The 19,276-nt window shown below is 39.5% G+C and overlaps 3 protein-coding genes across 7 annotated transcripts; 1 reads left to right on the top strand and 2 right to left on the bottom strand.

The window, feature by feature from the left end:
• Window positions 1–725: 725 nt before the first annotated feature.
• Window positions 726–5,871, top strand: LOC119897735 (gasdermin-E-like). Of its 4 annotated transcripts, none has more exons than XM_038711655.1 (10): window positions 726–872; window positions 1,227–1,449; window positions 1,565–1,757; window positions 2,085–2,259; window positions 2,866–2,986; window positions 3,105–3,194; window positions 3,568–3,704; window positions 3,798–3,981; window positions 4,185–4,258; window positions 4,383–5,871. In XM_038711655.1, the coding sequence occupies exons 2-10, from the start codon at window positions 1,245–1,247 to the stop codon at window positions 4,608–4,610; spliced, it is 1,407 nt and encodes a 468-aa protein (XP_038567583.1). In that variant the 5' UTR covers window positions 726–872; window positions 1,227–1,244; the 3' UTR covers window positions 4,611–5,871. The 4 variants fall into 4 exon arrangements, with proteins under 4 accessions (XP_038567583.1, XP_038567581.1, XP_038567582.1 ...); XM_038711653.1 differs by having other exon boundaries at window positions 744–898; XM_038711654.1 differs by having other exon boundaries at window positions 744–902.
• Window positions 5,872–5,985: 114 nt separating this feature from the next.
• On the bottom strand, window positions 5,986–14,251 carry LOC119897733 (MAGUK p55 subfamily member 6-like). 2 transcript variants are annotated; one of them, XM_038711651.1, is made up of 12 exons: window positions 13,493–13,618; window positions 12,680–12,798; window positions 11,008–11,160; window positions 10,183–10,332; window positions 9,721–9,948; window positions 8,622–8,753; window positions 8,235–8,337; window positions 8,033–8,104; window positions 7,766–7,927; window positions 7,477–7,679; window positions 7,269–7,397; window positions 5,986–7,155 (listed from the first exon to the last, which is right to left on the bottom strand). In XM_038711651.1, exons 1-12 carry the CDS (start codon window positions 13,521–13,523, stop codon window positions 6,979–6,981), a joined length of 1,659 nt encoding a protein of 552 aa, XP_038567579.1. In that variant the 5' UTR covers window positions 13,524–13,618; the 3' UTR covers window positions 5,986–6,978. The 2 variants fall into 2 exon arrangements, with proteins under 2 accessions (XP_038567579.1, XP_038567580.1); XM_038711652.1 differs by lacking the exon at window positions 13,493–13,618 and adding an exon at window positions 14,179–14,251 and having other exon boundaries at window positions 6,979–7,155.
• Window positions 14,252–16,247: 1,996 nt separating this feature from the next.
• LOC119897737 (peptide YY-like) lies at window positions 16,248–18,345 on the bottom strand. The gene is made up of 4 exons (XM_038711658.1): window positions 17,981–18,345; window positions 17,637–17,819; window positions 17,450–17,539; window positions 16,248–17,133 (listed from the first exon to the last, which is right to left on the bottom strand). Coding segments are annotated over exons 1-4 (300 nt in total). The 5' UTR covers window positions 17,983–18,345; the 3' UTR covers window positions 16,248–17,108.
• Window positions 18,346–19,276: the final 931 nt, after the last annotated feature.

Here is a 19,276-nt window from a genome sequence, read left to right as displayed (position 1 = left end):
CAGTTCTTATTGTGGCTGAGTCATTCAGATGTTAACTGTTTACTGCCTCAAGTCATCTTGAACATTCATCAAACTTCTTGTCCATACAACTCCACGTTTTGCTTTACTGTAACGAACGTCCATGGAGCCCTGAAACGCTAGGTGGCAACAAATAGCCATCACAGCATAGGCAGTACAAATACATCGAGGAACTTGGTCGTGCTGTTGTAAATCATCTGGATAAGATATGTTACAGTTTCCTGTCACCGTCTTCTTATCTTCAATATATAAACCAATGGTGGGTGATGCATCTGAGTAAAAAAACACAAAAACATAATTAATGTGGTGCACTGATCATTTTTGCTTCAAATGAGTCCAGAATAGTGTACTATTTAACCTTAACCTTACTTAATATGTCCTTTAGGAAAAGAAAGAAATTTGTGTACTGTAAAACTATGTAACAACATCTATAACTATATCTGTAAATAATGTCTTTATTCTGCAACTTCTAACCAATGCTTAGACGTTGAGGCCAACACAAAGTGCTGGAGAAATAAGAAAATAAACGCGAATACAAAATACACATGAAATTAATTATTACTATAATGATAACATTATTATTATTATTATATTTTATTTTATTTTTTTATTATTTTTATAGAGGTGTTTCGGTTTTGAGGTTTTGACCTTTGACGTTATCTCTAGTAACACACCCACAGCTTCCTGTGTACAGGAGGCGGAGCGTCTGTGCGTCTTTTACTATGGTCTTTTGTTAAAATCAGAGGGTGTTTCACGAAGAGCCGAGGCTGACGATGGGGAAGCGTCGTCTGCTCTGAGAGTCTGACCGCAAAGAACGTTTCCCGTCAGGGTCACCATTAAAATACGGACATCGAGTACGCGGAAAAGTTTTGCTTTGCAGGCAGGTGAACGTCAGTGTAACGTTAGCTAAGTTTTAACAAGACATGTATGCAAGGTGCTATTTCTTTCACGTATATTTCTTTTTCTTTACTTGATATGCTGTAAAAGTGCAGTACACGTCAGAAAGAATGAATTGCAGCAGTTTTATGTGGACCATTTATTTATTTATTTATTTATTTATTTATTTATTTATTTATTTAATTTTTTTAAAGAAAGGGAGGAATGATCAATCTTACGTTACGTTACTGACGAGCTCACATGGGTGGTACTTTTCTCCAGACTGATAAGTCAAGAAGTCTTCACTCTTGGCTTTACTATCACCCTCATAGGTTTTATCCAGCTGGGACATGTTTGCCACAGCAACCAAAAACTTCGTGGAGGAGGTGGATAACGGGGGTTTGCTGATCCCAGCGTCCAGCCTGAATGACACCATTGCTCTCCTGACAGTGGTGGTGAAGCACAAGCGTTTCTGGTTTTGGCAGAAGCCCAAGTATCTTCCCACTGATTTTAACTTTAATGATATACTCGCAGGAGACAAACCTATAAAACCAAGTAATCATCAACATCTATATCTGTATATAATCTTATTTGTTAAATACCTTTTATTATAATGAGTTGTATTGATTTATTTTGAGATCACAAAACCTTAATGTCTCATTGTCCACAGGTGTCACAACGACAGACTTCATCAAATACAATGGGACCTACGGTGGCAACATTCAGGAAACTGTGAATGCAAATTTTGTCCACTCAAACATAACCCTGGAGGGTAAAGAGTCTTCTAAACTCCAGTCATCCTTTGGCAGTTTGAGTAAAGAGGAAGTGGATGTGCAGAAGCTGCTGCGAGACTCCACGGACAGGTTAGTTACCCACCTGTTTCCACTGCCCTGTCTGATGGTTTGTTTGAATAGAGTTAAAATGGAAGAACACTGACACTCGTCTGTTAAAGGTCTGAAAACAGCAGGTGTGATCTTTGTCCAACCATAAAGTTGCACACAAAGCAGGAGGCCCGGTTGAAAACACAATAGCTTGTTTTGGTTCAGGATGATTTTTTATTTATTTATGCATACTCAATTTAAAATTCAAATCAGTTTAAGACAATACTTCTTGTATGTATACATTTCACATTTCCAAGAATTTTCCCTGTGAAACGTAACGCTGGTGTTTTGGGGATCTCAATGTCTCAGAATTCTGGACATGTCCCATGGTCTGGTCCAGCAGACAAAGGAGAAGCACAGACAGGTGTTTGGGATTGTGAAGGAGCGTATTGTGACTAATCAGCCCTGTTCAGTCATAGAGGAAGTGCAGCAGGACGGACAGTGTGGAGGAGGACTGATCTTATGTGGCCCCAAGAACCCAAAGGTAAAGTATTAGCACTGAAAAACTCATTTATTATTATAGTGTAAGTTGTCTTTTTTTTTTTTTTTTTTTTTTTTTATTCTTTCACGTATTAACGATGAAATGTTATTTGTTGTGCCTACTTTCACATGTTTTACTATTTCTTCCTCAGTTAATGGTATATACCCTTCTTTGCCCAGAATGAGTTTCAGTTCTGCTTGAGAAGGAAGGAGAACTGAAATTAGTTCCATTTTATATTAAAACTTCTTTCAAACTGCTCACGCCGCGTAGTTTTGGACACTTTGCTTCCTCTTCCATAATTTTAGTCCTCTCTGTGTAATTTTCAATTGTTGTTGCAAAATGTTCAGTCTTTGATTCAGAGTGAATGAAACCAAAACTGGGCATTCACTGCTCATGTCCGAGATAGATTTAAAGGTTTCTTTAAATGTCACTGTGGCCACATACTCATTTCCACATCATTTGGAACTAGATACACCAGGAAGTGAGTCTACAAATGTACCATGCATCACCGACAACTGTTATTCAGTGGTAATAAATTCTTTTAAAGTGGATATTTCCATGCAGAGTTTTGTTGAAATTTGCGTGTTTGGTCTCACGTGTCTGCTGCAGGTTTCATTGAAGGAGAATGGGCGTTTGAGTAAAGACAGTAACGTTACCATGGAGATTCCCATCCATGCTACCATTGCCTATTCCCTGTTAGAGCTAGAGATCAAACATGACGGACGCTACGGTGAGAAATCATTCACTAAATTCATACATTAACTGGTCTTTTGCAGAGAATAACAACCGCTTAAACTCTTACTGCAGATACATTTCATGTCTGGGTATTTGAAATGTATTTTTCACAGAGCTGTGTCTGATGTCAGACACCTCTGGAGGTTTCGAAGTAGATGGTAGAGATCCGGCGTGTGCCTCTGAAAACTGCCGCCTTAGAGAAGGTAAATTACTGTTTTCTTCTCAGCTTTTTCTTTCTGCAGCCTTAAAGCAAGTGATTGTAAATGGTTGTTGCAGCTGATGATGTGTTCAGGAATGCATGTTGTTTTCGAGTCATAAAGGGCCTCTTGACATTGGAGGCCCAGTGCTGTCTTATCAGAAGGGTGTGATAACTGTTAACATGTGCTTTGACCTATATTATAAGGTCTCTTTAAACCAAACATCCATGTGGTTAGTTCATATTGTACTGTATATTTTACTTTTCTGTTTTCTATCATTTTTTCCCTGGTTCAGTCTTAGTTTTAATGCCCTGCTGCTTGCACACATTGTGAAGGTGAATGAGAAAGTGGGTCCATTTTGTATATTCTCTATTGGCAGAGCTGGAGCAGCTGAATGATCATTTCCAGCACCTTTCAGCTCTTCCTGTTACCACAAGGTCCTCTCTGCTCCAGCAAATTACAAAAGTTATGGAGGACAGAGGGTCCATCAGTTCACTTCAGAATGTGGTAAAAGAGGTCATGTCACAGAGACACTTTTGTAATGTGGAGTTAGCATTAGGAACTTTTGTTAAATTGGCTTTTATATCTGGGTGTCTTTCCCTTCCTCAGCTAGACCAAATGCTCCTAGGAAAGAGACCTGCCCTGGGTGATGTTACAACGACACACTCTCAAAAACAAAACATTCAAGCAATTCTGGACCTTTTGGAGCTGTCTGGTCAGGCAGAGTCAGCTCAGGCAGACCAGTCCACAGAAGTCCTCATAGCCCTTCACCTCATTACCAGCGCCTTGGATGGTGAGAAAGCTGTGCTCTATGCAGCCTTTATTACTTAGCCCATTAAAAATGAAATATTGCTTGGTGTCCTCAATCTGTGGGGGGGAAACCCCTCCATCAAGATTATGAGTAGAAGTATGTGGAGTTGCCACTGCATGCAGATTGTCCTGAAAACATCTTTTCCTTTCTGTTCCGCTTTCATTCTCTGGGTCTTTGTCTTTAAGAGATGACATATGATTGTCTTGCTGTCTTGGGAATGTGCTGCAGCCTCACAGTGTTACAGGTTCTGGAGCAACTGGTTAGTAAAAATCAGTTTTTACAAAGAAGAATACAACACAAAAACACATCATGTGAGTTATTTTTTCAAATTATGCATCACATTGATTTAGCTGCCTTTTATCTTCCTGTCACACCTGTTCCAGGTGCAGTGTGTATCTGAGAAGGGAGAATTTCCTCTGAGCAGTGCAGGCTTAGCTGCACTGACAGAAGACGTCTATGAAAAGACTGAATATCTGTTTGCCTCCTCTAACATGTCCCTGAAGAGAGATGGGGACACGGTGAAGATGGAAATAAACCACCAGCCAGGAAACCGTCCTCTGATCCTGTGTATCGCTATTAGAGGTCTTGCCTCATTGGCTCAATGTGTTTAAACTTTAAATCCACCAGAAACTTTAATTACTACACTAGAGTGAGGTAAAGGGAATATCATACGGTATGTCAAGTGTAATTTATCATTGTTTTTTATTTGTTTTGGTGCAGTAGAATTTCTTTTAAAACACCATTGCTGTCTACTGTTGGGTAAAACAATTTAATATATTAATTGCCAGACAATTGTTGATCCAGTACGAATTGTGAACAACTTTGACAATCGTTTAGGTCTTGGAGTTTGGACTGTTTGTTGGACAAAACAGGCATTTGGAGTACCTCAAGTTTATTGGAAATTGTGAGGGATAACTTTCACTGATTTCTGATTTTATAGAAAAAACAATCGTAAAATGATCAACTTTGAGATAATTCAAGTAAGGAATAATACCTTGCAAGTTGTTGCGTTACTAGGAGTTAATCTACACCTTCAAGCCAGTCTAAGCCTAGAATTTTCAGTGGTCATGGTATAATAAAAATAACCATTAGCTGGAGTCTTAAAAATATACTATTACATGGTCACAACTAAATTCACATTCTTCGGTGTAGAACTAGAATTTACATTTTTTACTTGGTATCTGGTGGTGGCATCAGTACACATACTACAATGTTCAGATTTTAGTCTGAATGAAAATGAAAGCGGAAGTGTTCAACGACCGGCCCCTGGTTCTTCATATGTGATTTTGGGTAATGCCACGACAGATGAATGTGCCTAGTAACTGAAAAAATCACTTTTATTATTTTTCATGTAATAATACTCCATCTACATTTGGCAATGTCCTGAACACTTAAAAAACGCTTAAGTTTCAAAATATATACTAATTATTTTATGCAGAGACTGATGTCATGCTGTGGGGTATCTTGGACTTTTTGTTCTTTGTGGCTTTAGGTTGTCTGTAATAACTTACTTTATTTTCCTCTGAAGCGTATGGTGATCAAATAGTAATCAATTTTGAAAATTGTGCATATTAATTAACCACAGCATTGTCCTCCAGAGATGGATGTTAGAAGCTTTTTTTTAATGTTCCAACTACCAACCTCATTCTGATCCACTTAAGCACATTGGACTATTTGATGTTCATGCAGTTTGATTGCACACATCTCTAGTTTTAATGTGCCTTTAATTGTGGAGCACTACTTCTACGTTTTATGTTGTGAGTCTGTCAGAGAACAAAAGTAACAATATTGAGAATTCATCAGCTACTTTTTTTACCTGTCATTTTTGTGTGTTTATCTCTGTGGTGAAAATGAAAAACGGACTGATCTTAACATTGTTGTAAATATTTTTTTCCTCTACCAATTAGCATACACGTCATCTCAATGCAAAATGTATGTCTAGTAATTCTGTTTAAAGTCCAAAGCAAAACCAAAGCAGATCGTTAGAAAACACAAGTTATTTATTTGACATCTGAAAATACAACTTTTCTGAAATCTTGTAAAATATACCTATACCTCGATATGGACTTTTATAAGTCACTATGAACTTTAAAACAGTTATCCTTTAGTAATATCACATCAAAAGGGATGGTTCACTGAGATGCAGTACCCTGTTCAAGAGTCCTGTGGAAAGTTATTTTTCTTTCTTCCAAACAAACACAGATACAGCACCATATCAACGGCTCTAACAGTCAGAAACACTTTCATAATCCAAATGATTGACAAACAATCAACATAATTAATGTAATCTGTTATGCTTGCATGAAAGACAGTTAATGGGTCAACACTACAGTATCACTTTTCCATCAAATAGTGACATTTCCCATTAATGAGTTTGAACCGCTAAGACACCAGGGCATAAATAAAGCCCTGAGGAGGAGACATAGACAAAGTCTTAAAAATATGACACTGTTCTCCATGAATGAGTTTGTAAGTTTGTACAGTAGTAATTAAATGAGATGAATTACTGGAGGCATATGCACTGTAAACTGTGACACTGAGGTATCGTTCTTTTCGATGAGCAAGCCCTCCTTATTTTTGCAGAATAAATAACCTATCTTACATACTGATGTAAATTTAAAAAACATACGTGACAAAAAAAATTGCATTTGCTTTTAAAACATACTGACACAAGGGCCAGTATTTTCTTCCAATCCGCGTGAATGAAAGTATTCTTTAAAAAACATTTAGCCAATAAATAAGTACACTTCCTGTGTGTTGTGAGTTGCATAGTGTGCTAGAAAGGAATCTGGCAATTCAGATCAAGGTGACTCAGTTTTGCTGCAGCTTTGTGCGAAATCCAAATTCACACCGGGCTGATGTTCAACAATTTGTCCGTGTGTGAAGTACAGTGTGGAATCCCCCATCCCTTCAGGTCTCCCCTTTCATCCAAGGCCTAGCAGCTTGGACAGCCACGTCTCTACAACAGGGGGTAAAACATCAGTAGACCCAGCTGACTGGAACCCACTGCGGCTCTATGAATAAACGCTCTACCACCTCCTGCAGCTTGTCAAAGGCCTTGTCCAAATTGTCATTGACAATAGTCAGGTCAAAGTAGTGGCTGTATGCCCGGCGGATCCTGGCACTCTCGTCCACAGTCTTCTTCAAATCATTCTCCTGTTGCAGAAAAAGATTCAGCCCATTAGGATGACGGAAGAAACAACCAGTGACCACTGAAAGGTCCGTCATCATTTATGAGTATTTAGGAAGCTTCAATCCTGAAAACTTACCGTGAGTAGTTTGGTAGTAAGTCCAGCATCTATCACAGCTTTGTGCATAGCTCTAAGTGTGTCCAGTTCAGGAGCAGCAATAAACACCACAAATGGCATAAATTCAGCAGTCTTTAACACTTTCAGGGCCTGGGCAGAAAACATAATGTCACAACTAACGCTTCAGGGCAGGAAAAAAAGATCCATATACAGTGTTCCCTTGACTAACCTGAGGGTTGACGTCCAGGATGCAGGTACGGCCTGCATGCACCACTTCATGTATAGAGTCAATCTTGGTGCCATAAAGGTTGCCATCATACTCTCCGTGCTCCAGATATCGGCTCTCCTTGATGTCCTTCTCCATCTCCTCTCGCGTCACAAAGCAGTAGTTCTGGCCATCTCTCTCCTCTTCCCTCGGACGGCGTGACGTGACTGGAGGTAAAAATTGAGGAATGGTGTTACATGTACTAGTGCAGGACATCTACTAGTTACCTCAGCTGTCTGTCTCACAAACTCACAGGGTACAGTGGTGCCATATCGCAGGGGGTTCATGACAATAAGTCTATTCTTCAGACTCCGCCTCCCAACACCCTGGGCTCCAATTAGAATCAGTGTTTTCCTCTGGAACGGCGGCATCTTGGTTACTTCCTCATAGATCTGCAGCTCATAACGGTCAAATTCTGTTCAGGGAAATACAAAGGTTGGGTGAGTACTGTATTGTTTTATATGCACAACTTAACACTGCAAACTTTTCACAAAAAAATAGAACCAGTTGTGATACACACCTGCATTCTTTGAAGTGAGGTACATCATTTTTTTCTTCTTTTTCTTTGCAGTTTGAGTTCCGCAGAGCATCCCTGAGACATATTTATTAAAGTTTCAGATCGCCACTTGGTGGTGCTAAATGCAAGGATTTTACTATCATGACTATCGTAATAACTAAACAAGAGCAGCTGATGTGAATGAATGAACATGATTTGCACTGACCTGTACCGGAAGTATCCCAGTCTCTTCTCACGAAAGCTTTCCTCTTCTCCTCCAAGAACTGACTGGGGATGAGACCAGCGGCTCCACCAACAATTTTGCATGCCTATATGGAAATCAGAGATGCTGAGAGATGTAAGTATTTCTCAGAGAAAAGGAGTACTGTCACAAACGTCTTCCTCGTTGCCAAGTTAGTACAGTTAGACAAACCACTATGTAGAGCATTTTCTCGCACTATAGTTTAATGACAAAACAACAACCCACAAAAATGAAACTGCTGTTTTGTCCAATTGGAATTTAAATTTTTCTACCCCACTTCTAATGAGCTCTGCAGCTCTGGTTAAAGCAGCACTGTCTTCCATTGCCGCTGGGCAAAATGTGTTTACTTACCTGCCACCAGTTGGGGTCCTCCTTGTTGACAACGTGAAGGATTTCTCCCTTGGAAAAGGCCAGGCCTGCCTCTTTACAGGGGATCAAGTTGTCTGTGGCCGGATTATAGTTAAAGTGTGGCTTCAGATAAACCTACAATTTAGGGTGTGAACAAGATATCAGACAATTAATTATACAGACAGCATATGCAACAGGGTTGAGCAATACCTTAAATCCTTATTACAATATACTGTCCAATAGTTGATGAGTATTTCATAAATTTGTGTATGACCGGTGCCATGGCTGTAGAACAAACTTATACTGTTTGACAGCTCTTAGAATATAAAAAATAACGTTACATAACTATAATGAGTGCATGTCCACTTTATTCTTCCCTATACAAATCATATCCAATTAGGCAGTTATATTTCAAGCTATCATGTTCCCTTTCACAAGTGTTATTTGACTGCAACTAGAACTACTGTCCATACTCAAAGAAAGTAGTCTGAACAAGGTGGATGAACATTGACCACAACTTTAAAAAGGAGACCAGTGTGAGGAGTTACAAAAGTTTTTAACCAAAATCAGTGACATGATGAAAATGCAGTTGTTGACAGATTCATCAGAGGTCCATCAGTGCTTTTTCATTTTTCTAATTCACAAGATAAAACTCTTCCCAAAACTGAAACCATAAGCAAACATTCGATCCTTTCCGGCACAAAGGTCAGTGTCTGACATAACCCTACATACTGCTCCTCAGTGTCAGCTGCTGTGTGCGCCACTTACAGTAAGAAGAGGGGGTGCTCCACTGAACAGAGTGGTGTACGCCCCAGATAGTGTGTTAAGTGTTATTAATAGACCCTCCGTGGGCTCAATTTTCAGAAGCCTGGTATTCTGAGATCATCCAGGTCAGGCAGCTCTCACCCAATCCCTGACAGGTACAGTACGACTCCTAACAGCCTTGTACACGTGGCAAACTGGATCTACACATCAGCACTGACTTCAATATTTCAAACAAGATTAAATATATACTCAATATAACAGATTTTTCAGTGTAACACAAGTTTCCCACAGGTGCAAAGCTTGACAGGAAAATACGATGCAGCCTCCCTTTCCTCACCTGTGGAGACGCCGGTGTGTCTCTGTAGCTGGGCAGGACCTTGAGTGTGATGCTCCCGCTGCAGTCCCTCAACTGCTCCTGGAGTTCAAGGGGGTTGCGACCGACCTCACGACCATTGACCTCACGGATTATATCCCCTGTGTGCAGCATGCCCTGCCTGTCAATTGAGCTTCCGTGCAAGATCCGCGCTATCACCATCTCCCCCCGCTCCACACGGAACGTCACCCCCTGAAAGAGAGCACGAGTCATTTAGTATTGTACATCCGTACTTCTGTTTCATGGGTCGGTCTGTGTGGTTGCTGTGAAAGAAGCAACTCGTGTTGAGTTGCTATATAAAACTGAGTCACCCTGTAGCAGATGGTCAATAAAAGAGGACATTTGTAAAACACTTTACAGCCTAACAGGAATGTTACATGTTTCCCCTGCAGAGCTGTGGTGGATATAAATGCCTGGCTAACTTACCAGTGGTTCCCCAGCTTTCTTCTGGATGCCAATCATCCTGACAGCATCAGCTGGCATGAGTGAACTCGTCAATGAGGCATCGCTGTTCGCCGCAGCGTGGGGCATTTCATAGCACTTTGCAGCCACTTTGTCATGAGCCTCTATCAAAGACTGTGGAAGAAAAAAGAGGAACGAGAGAGAAATACAGACAGAAAGAAAGACTAAATCTGGTTCACAATCTGTACATTTCAACACCTTTTTCTAGATAAGGAAAACAACAATCGCCACTACCGCGTGGATCATGACTGGCACTGCAACACGCATTTGATATATCACCATGAAAAAGTAAAGACATAAATCACTTTACTGTACCACATTCCTTTATAAAAATACCTTTTTATGACTGCACTGACAGATGACTACATGATATATAGAGAAGTCAGTCTTGTTCTTACCCTAGCAGCCACAACATAGCGTTAAGCATTGGTCAGAGGCTACTACTGCATCAGCAAATGTGAAGATTTACTGAAACAGTAGGTGACAGTATTCTCCGCCTGACTACCCACATAACTCAGCCTGTTATTGGCCCAGGGAAATACACCCCACCCTCCCATGTCGCAGCTTGTAAGTGGTCAAGAATATAAAGGGGGACAAACAAGCAGAGCTGACTGACTTTCTGAGCTAGTACCAGGACTTCTGAAAACATCAGGCAGTGGTTGGCGTAAAAAGTTCTGACATCCATTCCCACACAAGGAGCCCACAAGCTTGATCATTAACTCTACAAATCTCTAATCCCCCATTACACCCAACAACAATTGTGTACAAGAGGAATAAGGTCTGAGATACCTTGAAGTGAGGCTCCTGAAGAAGTTTGACAAGCTCAGCAGTGGCAGCATCTTTTTCTGGCAGTTTATTGAGGGAATCCAGGATCTCTGTGACCAGCTGAACATTATTATCTTGTACAGCTTGTAACTGAACTTCCTCAAGACGCTCATGGGCCTACACACACACACACACACACACACACACACCGAACCAAACAAATTACCACTTTATCAGGCTATTTGTGGAGAGCTTGGAACGCCTCACAGTAAATCAAATGTAAATCTACCTCTTTATTTGTAGGAGGGAAGGTCACAATTTGATTAGAGTTACAGATCATGAGTTTCGAACTCCAGAATTTATTTTTGGTTTGTATTTTAGAGCATAAAAAGCAGGGTAAACAACACTGAACGTGTCGGACTGAAACAACACATTTACTAACTTTTTGTCTTTTAACGTATTCTCATACCAAAGCCCTAATATTTTGACTTGTTCTGAGGGAGCTGCCATGATTTAGTACATTTCTGGGAACCTGTTGTGCTATGTTGGTGCTACTGAGAAGAGTTTACCACCCTGCTGAAGGCTTAGCTTTATCACACAGGGAAATGAGATCATACTCAACTGATATAACAATATATTATTTCAGGTGTTGCTGTTATTGTGTCCACACAGTGTATATCAAATTAGTGAGACACCATTAAATGCCATGGTTTTGTAACTTTTATGCAAAACATTAATGGCTCTTAAATCTAACTATCTCTGTGATACACAGAAGACAAAGGGAAATTAACAGTTCAATATTCAGTGTATATGACCATATTCACGGGGTTCTATGTGATATGAAATTACACCAGATCCTACATACAGACCCATGTAACAGGGGAAAAGGAAAGGAAAGCAGTGCTCTGTTTGATAGAAATGAGGACAAGAACTTGTCTTTCTGTCAGGTTTTCTATAGAAACCATTCTATTCATAGATAAAGCAGATGAACCCAATGGCCTCAATCTGCAATCTGATTTTTTCCTGTTATGTAAGTCATTTGTTCATCATGCTGTCAACCCCTTTTAGCAATGTGAAAAATCATTTTTTTACTCTCTACTGAAGCTTAAACAAATCCTCAAGTTTTGGGGAATGTATTACATTCCTTTTAAGTAATTAAGCGGAAACTACAGAAGGTGTACTGTTCCACCCTGCACAAAGCAAACATGATGCTTGTTTCTCTCTTCTAATGACAAGTACAGTTATACCTCGCACTGGCCAGGAGACATTCCTGCAACTAATAATACTTGACAACGGAACAGTGGGCACAGAAGATTTAGTTAACGTCACAAGGTAGCACATTATAGGATGCCATTTGTTTGTGGGTACAACAAGATTATTCAAAAACCATGTATGTTCTAGAGAGAGAGAGAGATCTCAGTCTGAACTATTTCTCCCTCCAACATAGAAATAAATAAGCATTTGCCTATTGCATACCTAGCTGAAACATGTTGAGCCTCATAGGGTACACTACCAGAAAGAGTTAGTCCTCATCTAGGATGTGTGATGACATGTGACACCTTCATTTCCTTGGGCTCACAGTGACATTTGCTCTTCTTCTCAACTAGAGCTTGATGATGAACTAATAAGATTACAACTCTGTGTTTGTGTGTGTACTACATAGCGCTGGAGTTGTTGGAGTGAGTGTGTGTGTTACCTTGGCGAGGGAGCGGACAATGGGGCTCTCCATGATGCCTCTGAGGAAGATGAGGTCAATATCTTTGGTTCCTGTGCCTGATGGCAGGTCTTTCAGGTTGTCCAGTACCTGCTGCATGGCTGAGTGAGAAAAATACAATTATTAGACAGCGTGCCAACCACTCTCTTTACTTCTTTTGAACTTAAAAATGACTGCTCTGTGAAAGCAGGCAGAAATATTGTGACAAATAAAGCTCACTGCAAGTAATAATGAAAATAATTAAAATTCTCAGCCAATGAAAACACTGATGAAAAAAAACATCAAAACAATGTGACTATAATAAGAGCTTACAAAGCAAGAACAATAAGTGGACAGTCAATCAATGGGCCAATTCACAGAGAACATCCCTTATTTCCATTGCAGCAGCAACAAGCACACAGAGTCACAAAGGAGTTGTTTTACTAACAGTGCTGCCTTGTAGAGGCTGAGAGCACACATCAAGAAACTGGAGCCAACGAATCCTGACACATACAGCTAGTCCATTAGCCTTTTTTGAGAGTTTGAACATAGAAGTAGACAGCAAACTAAGATCTGACAAGACAATTAACAGAAATTCAATGCAATCACTATGGAAGCAGAAACATTTTGCTGTTCATGTGTTCATTTGTTTTTTGCTGTGTGGCTATTGGGACAAATGTGAAAGTTCACACCCACACAACTATCTCTGGGCAGTGTGCTCATTACCATTTATATGGTAATGAGATGTCAAATTTTGCACACAACATTGCAACAGTTCCAAAACATTAGTTAGGACATCTGTCTTTAGCAGCTTACCTGTGCCAGACTTTGCATTGGCCACGGTCATGTTTAATATTCCTTGCCTCGGGACAGTGAAAGTCTTCTTAACAGAGTCAACAGCCGTCCAACTGCCCGCTTACAGAAACCAGAGCAACTGGAGGGCTGGAGAAGGTAGGAAACCCGCTCAAGTAAGTATACTGTATGCTAAGATCCCCACACTGCACAAGCCGTGACATGAAATTAAGCAAGCTGACATTTACTAACATGTGTTGTTGTTGAGCAAATGATGCAGACACATTATTCAAGGATGAGACACAATATGGCACAGAAAACATTTGTTTGTCTTGGTGTTTTATGCACATGTTAGCACAGAGGGCTCTTCTGAAATAAAGGAAAGACAAAGAGGGCCATTGGGTGAAACAGGATGATTCTCCCATGCTTCTGGCTAAAGGTTGTGCCAGTCACACACAGAGAGGCCCCTGGGTACAAACATGACCTCCAAACAGAGTGAAGCAAAAACAGACCGGCCAACGCCTTGGTGGGTAGGTGGACAAACAGAAGTGTGGGCTTTTTGAGCATAGGCAGCCCTGTTTAGCTGTAAACTGTATATCAGAAATGCACTATTGTTCTCCATCCGCACAATGTGGACAAAAGAAATGTGGACAGTAAGAAGGCAGATAATCACCCAGAGCAAAAAATAAACAAGAAAGGCACAAACTCACCTACAAACTGTGTTCAAATCATCAGTGCAGCGCTCCGACACGGAGCCCCACGTTTTCTATAAACACTCATCTGGTACCTCTGGACTAAAGAGAGAATGAAATCACATTACTCTTATAATTTGGTGAAAATATCTTAGACAACCTAATGCAGGTTAGTAAGCCCCTCTCCTTCCCAAACTGCCTTCATCTCACAGATTCTCCTCATCCAGTAGTGTTTCCAAATTGTACAAAAGTACATCAAGACTAATTAATAATTTTACCAAACCACATATCCGTTATGATTAAAGAATAATGCTGTGTTAAATATATATATAAAACAGAAGGTAATCTAGAAATTAAAGCAACCACTCTGGCCTGCACCTTCTAATACCTTAAATCAGAACTGTTTACAACCAAACAACCAAAATTACATATTTAAAGATTTCAAGTAACTTTATCCAATTATAGCTGCTGATGATGTTAAAATACAATAATAGCAGATTAAGCCAAATCGGGCAGGCCACAATATGAGCCGATATTAGTCTATTGCAGGTATCTCGCTATCTGTGTATTGGTCGATGAGTAACACGTTCATTTTTCAAATGTTATTGTATATAGGTGAAAGGAAGGGCGCCTGTAATGCCATTATAGAACTATATGACACCAGACTTCAAGTTTCAAGATGCAGAAGTGTTAGTAATTGTGACAAATGATTAGTGAGATACCTCAGAAAAGTATATTGCTTACTATCACCCACTTTGAGCTAATTAAAATTCTCATTAGTTAGAAGCCAGTGATGAACAGTAATGAACGGGGCACAGCTGGCTTGAGGCAGTTTCACCACCTACACCCGATCTCTATCAAACACATGTGGAGCAGCCAGGTGATAAGTGAACGCTAGGTGCTAATGGTGGCAGATAAGTTTCTAAATAGTAGTTAGCCACGGAAAGACACCAAAGTAACGTACAGTGGAGCTAAACCAAAGCCTTAAAAAAACGTGTTTGCTGTAACTTAGTGGTCTAAGTTTGCTGTCAAGCTAACGTTACACACGCACTTGGCACGTGTAATCTCTTTCAATGTGAGGTAATTTAACGTTAGCTAAGAATGGTGACGTTGGCCAGCCATTTGTAGGTTATTAGCGGTAGGTTATTAGTTAATTTCAGTGTTAACACATAACGATTAAAAGTTTCACTGCGGCTACATGATGCCAGGTCCTCTAACGTTAATTCAACCACTGCCCGTTCTCTGCGAAGTTGGTGCTAGCCGCCGCTAGTTTATGGCTCATTATCCAGACAAACGCTAGCAAACCCTGGCGTACGCCTAACTTCCACATGTGGTATCTTTCAGACTGAATAAGCGGTTAATACAGACTAATAAAGATGTTGGCAACATTAACCCAGCTAATTTAGCTTGTTAATGTTCTCGTGCGATGTAAGCTAGTAGTCATGATGTACAGTTAGCAGCAAGTCCACTAATTAGCTAGTAGCTAAAAGGAACATCATGTGGCTCAGACTAGCTATCGTTAGCTAGCAGGAACAGCGATAGCCGAGAAACTAGAGGGTCCCATGGTGACCGCGCGTAAGTATCTGGTAAAATTATTGAATTATACATTACCTATTTTTTTGAGTATCACCCAGTCACACTTTCATTATTCCCTTAACTTCAGAGTTTCCTAATTAGCAGATCACTTGCGTAATAGTAACGTTAAGTGTTATTGCATTTCTAGTGCCTGCTTGAGCCCGTTGCCTCAGTTCCCCGTCCACACACACATTGCTATGCTAATGACATCCAATGCCTTACAAGTAATATCTAATCCTGCACAACCCACCGTATAACTTACTGTAAACGTTACAAACAATAAAATAAAATACTGATAGAAAAGGTATGTATAAGGTAAACTGCATCCATGGTTCCCATCAAATCCAATGACCCCTAAACGTACTGTGAAATATCCTCTGGCTGCGTTTTATTGTAGAGTGTGCACACTCACTGCAATATTGTGAGTTGACAGCCCAGTGTAACGATATGGTCACCATGAATTTAAAACATCCAATCGTCTTTTAACCTTATTTGTCCAACGACCAGGATCTCAAATCTGTAGATCTGAATATGAAATAGAATAGATGTGCCAATAGATGAAAAATTAGAGAGATACTGCATCTATTAATTTTCACCACTTATAACAGATTTCTTTTCTTGCTCTGGCAAAACATAATGCCACATATCAATAACTATTAATGCATAGCAGACACCATAAGAATTAAACTTTAAGTATACACTTACCCCATGAGGAAGATATACTGTAGATCTTGCTACCATTGACAGCACCTTTGATCTACTATCCCCACATCTGGCTACAAATAATCAGATTTACCACCCATCAGCTGCTGAAGCTTCTTTAAAGAGGACCAGATTTGCCAGCATGCATATTATAGAGAGCCAATAGCTTGGACCAGGTGTCATAACAGAGTTAACCAAATTCTCAGTGTTACGTACTTGCTTTTGATGTATCCAGGTCACTTGATAGGATTAAACTGTTAATCTGTTTTCAGGCAGGGTTTAGGTACATCTCAGCAGGCTTAATATAACAAGTGAAATAAATGCAACACTTAAGTGTACTCAATTTACAGCTAATTTCTATTTTACTCTCCATCAAATGGTTCACCAGCAGCAAACACGAATTATTAAATATTTTTCCCACTTGAAAAATGCTCAAAGTATTTAGATGCCAGTCCACCAGTAGAGAGCACTGTTACTCCATCAGTGAGTGACACACAAGACCAACATGAGCAGCATAAAAATGTGTTTTAGTGGCATCGTCAACATTACAGACCAAAGTGTTTGCATTACTCAATGTTTATTCCATGCAGTACAAGTTAATTTACTGTCAGTAACAGACATAGCAGCTGCTTTGTGGTAAAGTCAGCCAGGATATGACAGCTCCAGCAGCATCACCACAGTGGCAGCCCGTCATACCTAGAACATAAGGAAGTCACAAGTTAAGTAAAAAACATTAAAACCTATGTACAATGTTTCTCTGTCTCCATTCACATACAAGAGGAAGAGGGTGCAAACATCTCGTAATAAGATTCACTCAATACAATACCACAGCTCACTACAAACTTGAGAATCAACACTTCATTGGCGCAGTGTGAACATGTTTTAGGATACAATACTATACGTTATACTGCATAATATACAACACAGATTAGTAAGATAAAATTAAAAAAATAAAAAGCTTTACAAAATGTATACAAAGCAAGCTGCACTGCAATAATTTCAAATAGTTTACCCAACATAGTTTGATCCTGGAATACTCTCTGTGCTCTCCCTCACCAACACATCGGAAAATACAGTATCTGGGTTGTCTCTTTTCCCATACCTGTGCATTAAAAAAGAGGCAAGCAACATATCAGTACTTATTTGCTTGTACATTGAAAACATTATGAATAGTATTTTAAAGAAATTCAAGAACCAACCTCTGTCTTGTAATGAGATTGATGTAGTGTCTTAGTGCAGAATAATATCTGGCGAGCTCCTCAGGTGGTGCGCCTTCCCGGGGACTGGCAGGCTTGGCTGGATAAGCATTAATGCCAGAGTGAATACAAGCCAGCAGGCAGAGAGCCAGAATACTCAGGGACATCACAGCGCTGGAGCGAATCCTGGGTCATAGGTAAAATGAATAGTCAAAATGCATGATAAAAAATAATTATTCAATAATATCACAACACCAAAATCAGAAATAGAAGCTCCACCATAAACACTGCCAGATCCAACATTACTTGACTTTAAATCAAAAAGTGAAAATAAAAACATTGCTTACATTATAATGCAACACTTGAAAATATTGTAGCTGGCTTTCTTGCTGTTCAAGACACCTCTGTCAGATTCCCAACATTGCCCGTGTTTTATACAGTGTGTCAGATGGGGAGGGAGGGTGATTTCATTCACTTTTAGGGTACTCCTGAGAAATATCTACTGCCTCATTAGTTTAGTCATCACTGAATGTTGAGACAGTGAAACAAATACAAGACACACAGTTACATTAGTGTGCAAAGACCAAAACATGTAAGGTGTCACTGCATTAGCTTCATTCAGTTGTTAATTATTTGACTAGATGGTGTTCTAAATTCTCAAATTAAAACATTGAAAAGCCCTTTGTGGGATTAATAAAGTATGTCTTCTTTTCTCTTAATTGCATTAGAAATTTAATGCAGATGGTCAACATGTGTGCTTTAATTATTCCTGAATCACAAATTTGTATTTTTTTCCAACATAATCAACATTTTTGCAGCAAACAATTAGTTTAATTATACATAAAGTCACAGAGGCATGCATAATTGATTCATATCAATTTGCCACATTGTTATTTTATCCTTAATTGTTCTTGCTTCTATATTAAGTGCACTATGAAGGCCTTAAATGTTTGAAGGGTAGAAAAGAGTACACTTGATCACAACAAATTGCCCTTTTGTTCAAAAATACATTTTAATTATAAGTGGAGTGATGTTCGCAAAGTACCGGTACAAGTGGAGGCACGCTTTATTAAGTTAGAGTCCGCTTAAGAGCCACAGCCAGCATGACAAGTCTCAATAGAACCGACGATGTGTAACTTGGCTGATGGTGGTCGGTTGTTTTCACATTAAGTTGAAATGCGTTACGATTCCCCAGCTATTTGGAAATATGTTGTTTTTGGTTTATAGAGAAATGCAGGGGGGTCTGTATACATTTAATGTGTTAGTCTTAATATATAATCCAAATGTTAGAATTAAAGAAAGGGTAGCCTTATATATGTTATTAAATAAAAGTGTCTTTATCTGCGCAGTCTAAAGTCTACAAGTAATTCACTTAGTTCTTAAGGGTTAGCACTTACTAGCCAGAAGGACAAATATAGTCATTTGCACTTACTAGCCAGAAGGACAAATATAGTCATTTGCACTTACTAGCCAGAAGGACAAAACAGCTTCTAAAGTCTCAAACTCATTAGTAAATGTTGTGAATATAAATCCATTGATTGCTTATCATGTGTCTAATCTAAATGAATGCAAAACTGTGGCCCAACTCTACTTTAAATTCTACTGACTGACATACAGTTGTCTTAAAACAATAACTGAAAACA

Source organism: Micropterus salmoides, unplaced genomic scaffold, assembly GCF_014851395.1.
Source record: "Micropterus salmoides isolate LMB-PRFRI ecotype aquatic unplaced genomic scaffold, ASM1485139v1 Ms_hic_scaffold_11, whole genome shotgun sequence".
Classification (NCBI taxonomy): domain Eukaryota; kingdom Metazoa; phylum Chordata; class Actinopteri; order Centrarchiformes; family Centrarchidae; genus Micropterus; species Micropterus salmoides.
This window is presented reverse-complemented; position numbering and strand designations above follow the sequence as displayed.

Bases quoted from the DNA above. Each gene is read 5' to 3' on its own strand.
- LOC119897735 (XM_038711655.1), top strand. From the start codon at position 1,245: ATGTTTGCCACAGCAACCAAAAACTTCGTGGAGGAGGTGGATAACGGG. The intron at 1,758-2,084 runs GTTAGTTACCCA...TCAATGTCTCAG, and splicing joins CTGCGAGACTCCACGGACAG to AATTCTGGACATGTCCCATG. The intron at 4,259-4,382 runs GTTAGTAAAAAT...CACCTGTTCCAG, and splicing joins TACAGGTTCTGGAGCAACTG to GTGCAGTGTGTATCTGAGAA.
- LOC119897733 (XM_038711651.1), bottom strand. From the start codon at position 13,523: ATGACCGTGGCCAATGCAAAGTCTGGCACAG. The intron at 8,754-9,720 runs GTGAGGAAAGGG...CCTAAATTGTAG, and splicing joins ACACACCGGCGTCTCCACAG to GTTTATCTGAAGCCACACTT. The intron at 7,156-7,268 runs GTAAGTTTTCAG...TTTCTGCAACAG, and splicing joins TTACTACCAAACTACTCACG to GAGAATGATTTGAAGAAGAC.
- LOC119897737 (XM_038711658.1), bottom strand. The intron at 17,540-17,636 runs GTTGGTTCTTGA...TTTAATGCACAG, and splicing joins AATCTCATTACAAGACAGAG to GTATGGGAAAAGAGACAACC. The intron at 17,134-17,449 runs GTAAACTATTTG...CTTATGTTCTAG, and splicing joins CCAGGATCAAACTATGTTGG to GTATGACGGGCTGCCACTGT.